The sequence below is a fragment of the Chelonoidis abingdonii genome, chromosome 2 (assembly GCF_003597395.2).
Source record: "Chelonoidis abingdonii isolate Lonesome George chromosome 2, CheloAbing_2.0, whole genome shotgun sequence".
NCBI lineage: Eukaryota > Metazoa > Chordata > Testudines > Testudinidae > Chelonoidis > Chelonoidis abingdonii.
Window position 1 is genome coordinate 91,392,561 of NC_133770.1, and position 8,513 is coordinate 91,401,073.

The window sequence follows — 8,513 nt, forward strand, 5'->3', positions numbered from 1 at the left end:
TGAGTCAACAATGCAATTCTGTTGCAAAAAAACCTAAAGGCATTTTTTGGTTGCACTAACAGAGGCATAGCATGCAAGTCATGGAAGATAATAGTACCTCTCAACTCAGCGCTGGTTAGGGCTCAGCTGGAGTACTGTGTCCAGTTTTGGTCACTGCTGTATAGAAAAGATTTGGAGAAACTAAAAAATCCACTGGTAAGGGACAAAGATGATCAAAGGGATGGATTGCAAGCCATATGAGCAAAGGCTTGATAGCAGTCTTCAAATACTTGAAAGGTTGCTATAAAAAAGACTGTAAAATTGTTCTCTCTTACCACAGAGGGCAGTACAAGAGGCAGTGGGTTCAAATTACAGCATACAAGATTTAGATTAAATCTCAGGAAAAATTTCCTAACTAAGAGCAGTAGGACAATGAAACAAACTGGCTGGGGAAGTCATGGAAGTTCCCTCACTGGAGATTTTCAGAAAGGCTGGATAGCAGTCTGTTTTGAATAGTTGACTCAACAAATCCTGCGTCTTAGCAGGGAGTTAGATTTGATGGTTCTTTGATTCTGTGGAAATAAGATTACTAAATAATGTCATGGTTGAATTTAACTATTTAGTCTTGTGAGACACAAACACCTAATATACCATTACTGTGCAGTCATTATTCAGAACTATCTGATTCCAGAAATTCTTGACAATGTAAAATCAAACTAGTCACATTTTAAAATATACTAAATCAACTGAGCTACAGTTAATATACATTTCATTTTGGAAATCTTCATAAATCTTTAATTATTGGCAGTTACTGCTTTCTACTTACAAGTTTTACAATTTTGCATTTCATTGTCTTAGCTGATCTTGTATAAGCACAAAAGAGAACTAGTGTAAAGTCACTTTTTTCTTTGATAGTTTTAGCTCTGCTAGTTATTTACACAAATAAATAGAAAAAACTGTTAGTGAAACATTGATGGTTGAGATTTTACACACCCCAAAGTCATGAAACCGTAAAACTCAGTTATGGTTCCCACAACTATTGTAAGTTGGCCACTTGTGCATATGTAATGTTTGCCATTGCTCTTTTTGCACCTATAAACCAGAAGAATTATCACCAAAGTTATGAGGGCTGTGGGAACTGTAACTTAGAATTTTATGCTTTTTGCTTGTGTAAAATCTCACTCATGAACATTTTCGTTTAATGTACCCTTTTCTCCTCCCCTAGAAAGGGAAGATCAACAAAAAAAGAGATGAAAGATGGATTTTTCACACTTTAATAAGTTTACATTTGAAAGTGTCCCCTAGCAACTCTCTCAAATGCACAAGTGTATTTAGCTGAATGAATGGGTATTAGATTGTGCTTACAATTGTTTGTGTCCTTCTGGCCCTTCTGCTGTAAAAACTGTGCACTTTGAGAGTCTTTTCCCTGTAATTTACTGTTTTCAGCATGTGAACTTTACAATAAGGGTATCTCATGTCCAAGACAGTCCTTGATAAATCATCCAGTAGGTTGCTAGAGATAATATTTATTCTATATTCTACTGTGCTTGAATTACATCTCAAGTGTGGCCGACATTGGTACAGTTGAAGCCTTTACTGAAGTTAAACATTTACAGCATAGTTCTGAGAAGTAGAACTAAGCAACATAGTGGTTTCAGAATGAAACCCCACTGAGGCATTGGTAATAGCAGCAATTTACAATTTTCTAAGTGCTGAATCCCGGTGTCGCCTACCTGGCTGCAGAAGATCTTGTTATAGTAGAACCAGTGAGGTTCTGCTATATAGAGAGTGGTATCGTGAACTATATGTGTGATTTTTTTTTATTATTATTATTATTTTGCTCTCTGTTGGCTGATTTACTGAGAGGGTAATGCATCTACTGGATGGGAGGAATCTTCTTTAGCTTTAGGGTTTTTTGGAGGACCAGCGTTCAGGGCTCAGGTGCTCAGATTTGTGTGTGATTAAAGCAGATGGGCACGTGTTGCAGAGTCCAGCTTCACTGAAGCAGATCTGTTGGCTATTCCTCTTGCTTAATCGGAGCCAGGGGAGCATGGAGGCTACTCCAACAAAGAGATTTAGGTAGTGGTTCTGGTGTTGAAGAGGGGCCTCAGGGCAGAGTTAAGGATTCTTCTCTTCCTCCCTCCCTGACTCAATTTCTGGAGGAATTCTCCAGCAAATAGTCTGGTTGCTGATCTTTTTGATGAAATAGGCATGTACTTAGACACGCACATACTGGAATCTGTTGAGGCTCTCATTTATATTTCTGTTGCAAATATTTGCCTTAAATAACAGAGCCAAGGGATGGGAAGAAATAAGAACTAAGCCTCTTGAAATTATTTTCCTAGCCCTGATTCATGTTGTAATATCCAGAGACCACTAGGTGCACTTATTAATGCAATAGTAAGCACGTCATCCATTTTCTGTAATAAACAGTAATTATAAATCATTATGTATGTGTTGTTCTAAATCTTCCCATAGATCAAATTGTGTCCTAATTTCAGTTATAAACATAGTAACAGGAAGCTTTATGTATCCATTTAAAAAAGATCAGGAACCTAATCATTTTGCAATGGTGTCTCTCCCTAGACATAATACTTAGGACCTTGAAATCGAGAAATGGTTTCCTTCTGAACCAGTTGCAAATGAAAAGTGCTTTAAGTGATTCACTCAGCAGATTACTCAAGTCTAGAATTTCTGAATTGATCAACATGTTAGGCAATAAGATAACCTGGTCTTTGGTTTCTGAATGTCAGCAAAAGTCTGAAATATATTAACACACATATATTAATATATATTAATTATAGCAATGTATTGAAACATGTTACATCATTCTAACAACATTAAACAATAAAACACGCTTGAATTCATAATAACGGATTTGAATTGTTATTCCACAGTCTCTCTTCATGGATGCTTTTACTTTCTGTGAGTTTACAAGCTCATCTCCTAAGCTGATTCAAATATTTTAAATGTAAACACTACCAGTTGAGTTAGCAATTTCTTGTATCATTTTGTAACTCCTAATGATTCCAATTATTATTTATGGAGGTGATAGCTAAAGTACAATTTTGAGCACATCCTAAATAATTTAGCATTTCAGAGTTTAAGGACTTTTTGCAATCTAATTAATGAATCTTAGTGGAAAGATAAATATTCAGAAGTACATAGTTTATATTAATAATTGTATTAGAGTAGATATGAAAGTACCAATGTTACATTTCAATATAAATATATTATGTCATAAGCTAATTAACATATCAGGACAAGATACTTGTTTCGTAGATGTTTATAAATAAAACTATAGGGTCAATGCAAAATAGTACTTGCTCATGCAAGGCTAAATTAGGGCACACTTTTGCTATCACTTTTTCCTCTCCAAATAATCAATATAATAAATCTTGGCTGTTATGACAATGAATGATTTAATGTATTTCTCTTCTTGCTTTGTATTCCTCAGTGGGTTACGTGTACCATATTGTATCTTTTTGTAGACCCTTTTAGCACTGTGATGATGAGATAAAAGTTTGCAACATTCTTTGATTTTTTTTTATTTTTTTTTCCCCCTTTCTCATTACTTGTTTTTCATCTCCTTGCTTTTTGCATTGAATGACACAGCTGCTAGCCGGGATGATAGCAGAGCCTGCTTTTCTCTCTGAGTATACTATCTTTGCTTTGGATCCCAAACGACCTAAACCACAGAGTGACAGTGTGGTGAGTCCTCCTGCCCTTTTCAGTGATGCCTTTAGCAGGGGGAGGAGAATACTGTTAATTCTAGAAGGCAAAATTAGTGCTGCTTATGGCTTATAGTCTCACAAAGGCATCTTGACTACCCTCTTGCTAACCCTGCACTAAAATTCAGGGGTAATACCTGATAGCTAGTGGCTGGTGAGCTGTGTGATGTGAACTTATTTTAACACAAAAAATTAACATTGTTCTGTTACACAGGAAAATGCATTCTTCCCAAACTTTCAACAAACAATTGCCACATAGGTTTCTAGGTTCCTTGCCTGCAATCCATAAATTCTGCTGTAAGTCTTTCTACTAGTTTTTAATGTCTGTCTTTGGATATTTGAAGGAAAATGGGTATGATAAACATTGATGGTGGTGCTTTTTCTGAAAAAGAACTTTAAAAAGTATGCTATTTGCAGCATATATTACTATATACCGTATGTACTGGTTCATAAGCTGAATTTTTTTAGTAAAAAAGGGGAGCACCAGAGAAGCGGGTTGGCTTATGAATGGGTATAGAGAGGGAGAGGTGGGACAAAGCCTCTTCCCCTAAAAGAGGGAGTAAGGAGAAGCAGCACTGCCAGCAGAGCCAGAAGAGAGGAGATGGGGCCAGAGTCTCTCGACTTCTGGCCATGCTGCTCTCATCCCCAGCCTCCGAAGTAGCTGTAGCTCCAGGGCTGATAGGCTACAGCCATGCCACTGAGCCCTGTCCCCCAGAGCACGCTGCGGCTGTGCTGCCCAGCCGATCGCGCTGGAACATGCTGTGGCTGAGATGCCTGATCTGGCCCACCGGAGCAGGCTGCGGCCGCGATGCCTGATCTGGCCTGCTGGAGCAGCTCCAGCCAGGCCAGAGACATCTTCCCCTGGCCCTCCCCACATAAGGTGGGAAGGAATGGGATGGGGAGAGTGTGGGGATCTCGGGTGAGGTCTGGGGTCATGTGGGGGGTGGTCACAGGGGTTACTCCACTGACTCCCAGCTTCTCCCCCAACCAAATCTCCCCGCCAGTTGCTGTCCCAGCCCGTCAGAGTAAGCAGCTGGTGCACTGGGACAGTTTGTTTACTTAGGTTTATCTCTGTGCCTGCAGACGCTCCAGATAAACGAACCATCTTGGCCCACCAGCGGCTTATCCTGATGGCCCAGGAACCAAAGTTTGCTGACCCCTGAATTATAGGGTCGGCTTATGAATGGGTTATACATTTCTTTCCATTTTTACTTATCTATCTTGGCGGGGGGGGATGTTGGCTTATAAATGAACTGGCTTATGATCGAATATATACAGTGTAATGGTAGCAGAAAACTGTTTTCATACATACAAATTCAGCCATGCCTAACTCGTGGCATGGCTGTTAGTGCAATAGTGTGCTATCGCTCGGGCAAATACACTTAATTCTTACTTTTTCAAATGGATACTCCATTGTCTTGTGCATTGTAAAATGTTTCCAGTCTTGGAGCTGGGTGAAAAGCAAGAACAAGAAGAGTGGAGAGGGAAGAACAAACACACCAAGGAATGCTATTTCCAACCTGAACCAAGGTTTCCTTTCACACATCCCTCTTCTTTTGACTGTTTCACGTACTTCTGTTCCCTCAAAATCAGAAGAATGACTGCCTTCTATGCTCCAGTGTTACGACAGTTCTGGATGCATAGTCACTGGAAAATATAACATTTTCAAGGGGCTATGGTCTCCCCATTCTTCAATATTTACACTTAGCATCCACTGAAGTGGCTGCTTTTTGTTCCCCATATAGAGGGGAAAAGAAATATAAGAAGTCACAGAAAGTGTTAGGGGAGAATAAAGTATAGGAAAAGAATTGGGATGTGACCTGCAGCCATACCACTTTGTGCTTTTGATCCTATCTTGCAAGTTAAGCAGGACTGGACTGGAGGTTGTCCTTGGAAGCTTTACAGGTATTTGAGTGCTATATTGATTTAGTACGTGGAGTAGTTCCCTCAGTGTTAGTACTAAATCAGTCCTTTACTATGGTGCTAAGAGGACAGTGAGATGCTGGAGGGGTGCCCTGTTTCTGCTGAGATATAAACCAGAGGTGCTAACCAACTAACATTAGAGATCCCATGGAACTTGATCAGTACCTCACTCCCCTGGCCATGTTCAACTCTGGGCCATGTTCCAGTTTAGATACTTTCTGCATACCTAAACTCTGCAGTTATAATTAGATTCTTTATTCATTTGTGCTTCCAGCCATAGACTGTTGTGCACTGAAAAACAGCACACTATGTAGTATCCTAGATGGGCTTCATTTTGGAGCATATATTTCTGTGTATGCTGAAGTGATGGCTGTACATGCTCTCCCTGGGACCCCTAGCTGCACAAATTTCCCCCCCCGCTCTCCCCCTCAAAAAAAGATCATGTGAGGTTTAGCATTAATGAGTATTGCCATTGTTTTTAATAATGCTTCGTCTGTGGCTCTGCCACTTTTTACTTAATCCTTTTCTAAAAATACAGTGTGTCCGTGGAGGGAGAGGAGGTGATCATGAGAACAGTTTTTCGTGACTCCCTTTGATATAGGGAACGGTAGGGACAAAATTAACAGGTTTAAATAAGAAATATTTATTTAGATGAGTTCAGGACACTGGAAACTAAATGTTAAATTGGAGCTCAACTTCCTAGGTTAAATAAAAAATGAAAGGAGAGTGTTTGGAATTTTTAAGGCTATTTAAAAGGTGCATCTGGTATAGAAAACTGGAGTATAGTGGGGAAGCTGTGATAGTCTGGTAGCTCTGAATTAGAGAGAACTCTTTTATTCCTCATGTTCTGTTGATTCTGAGAAAGCTGTTCAAGGTGAAATATTCTCAGGTGGAATTCTTGTGTATATGAGAAGTCAGATTGTGTGTGTGTGTGGGGGGGGGGAATGTACACTAACCGCTTCCTAGCCTACTCCCTCAATTTCAAAATTTACACACAATTCCCAAATAGCTGGATTTTTCTGAAAAAATGACTGGTAATAAGATAGCTAACAATTTAGACACTTAAACTACCTAAACTTTTTCAAATTTACCCCTCCATTGAGGTATATGGATCAGTTCACACCTCTCAGAGCTATATTTTCAGGCTGTCTATGGACTGAGACAGGCTGCGGTCCATCAGATCACACTCAGGACATTATCTCTCTAGAAACTTAGAGAGAAACTGAGAATTTATTTTTTCTGTGTGCGTGGAGAGAGACCTGATTGGGTTGGGGGCACCAGAGAAGTTCCATTAGGATATATCCGATCAATCTGACCCCTCATTTATATACAGTGGAACCTGACTAATCTGCACTAATAAAGATGACCTCGTTTTTGGGTTAATAAGGTCTCCACACACAGCCTGGTTTGGCGATGTCATGCTTGCTATGGATCAGTGGGAGAGAACCCTGGCATATTAAGTGCTGAGACAGGCTACTTGCATTATTACTGCTGCTTACAGCTTCCTCATATTCTTCCTCATTACTTGCCTGAAGATGCATGGGTCAGGGTTTCTTTGCTCCTGCCTGATGGTGTTTGAGTCACTATAGGAGTGAATAATGTGAGGGGAGCTGGGGTTATTTGCTATCAGAGCCTGAAGCAGCAGTAGCAGTAATCAAAGTAATCTTGATTCAGAACTTCACTCAGTGCTAGAAGTCCAGGGAACGATGTGGTGCTTCTTCCGTGGCCTGCAGGAAGCCTGACCTCACCTGCACTAAGTTCAAGCCTATAGAAATGTCAACAGATCCTCCTTGGTTCTAGTTTTAATAAACATAAAGTGTTGAACTCCACTGGCATTAAAGAATGTTAAGCTTGTGACTTACCAAAGAGCAAAGTTTTGACATAGCACCTTCCATCCAAGGATTACAATGCACTTTAGAGATATTAAGATATGACCCTCAGAACATAATGTATGTACCTCAGAACATAATGTATTTAAATTATTGTAACATGGCACTGTGTGTAGTGGTCTATTTTTAGTCCTTAGGTGGTACATAAAATTAAATAACATTATTTCCTTTCACTACAAAACAATAATTTGCTGTATATTCTTTGAGGGGTGTGTGTGTGTGTCTGTACATTAGGACAACCTATAAAAAATTTGACATAATTAACATTAAATTGTTAATTGTATACTGTGATGGGGGCTAGCCTGTTGTGATGCTTCTGGGGTTCACCTAACACCGCGGGTGTTTCTATGCTTGACAGCTTTGGCGCAGCCCTGGCACCAGCAGCCTGCTTACAGTACAGTGACCTCACCTTGGCTTCTGCCAGCCTGGTTTCTCCTTGCAGGGTGATACCAACAGCCCTTGCAGTCCCAAGTCTTCCCAAAACTATATCCTTTGCAGTGCTCCACCCCTCCCACTGTAGTACTCACAAAGCTGTATGAAGTTCACTGCTTCTTTAAAAAAACAGTACACAGCACCCGCCTGTTGGTTTGGCTGAGGATTTTATTCTTCAGTTTGAAATGCTGCACTGAGATGGTTTTGTAATAAAACACGATTAAGTTTATTAAGAAAGAACAGATAATTAAGTGGTACCAAATAGAAGAAATTGGAATAAAAATGGTTACAAACAAAAATAAAAGTATGCATCTAAGGCCTGGTCTACACTACACGTTTAAACCGATTTTAGCAGCGTTAAACCGATTTAACGCTGCACCCGTCCACATAATGAGGCCCTTTATATTGATATAAAGGGCTCTTTAAACCAGTTTCTGTAGTCCTCCCCAACGAGAGGAGTAATGCTGAAATCAGTATTACCATATCGGATTAGGGTTAGTGTGGCCGCAAATCAACAGTATTGGCCTCCGGGCGGTATCCCACAGTGCACCATTGTGAC

General features: G+C 39.9%; 1 protein-coding gene across 4 annotated transcripts in view; it reads left to right on the top strand.

Annotated features, from left to right (window-relative positions):
* The window catches only part of GOLGA4 (golgin A4), a 123,220-nt gene that overhangs the window by 21,929 nt on the left and 92,778 nt on the right, over window positions 1–8,513 (top strand). For 3 of the 4 annotated variants that reach the window (XM_032793185.2, XM_075062571.1, XM_075062569.1), the window contains exon 3: window positions 3,595–3,690. The exons of the other annotated variant lie outside the window; for it this stretch is intronic. In XM_032793185.2, the coding sequence (XP_032649076.1) occupies window positions 3,595–3,690 (96 nt within the window). The remainder of the gene's footprint in view (window positions 1–3,594; window positions 3,691–8,513) is intronic. 4 annotated transcript variants of the gene reach the window in all.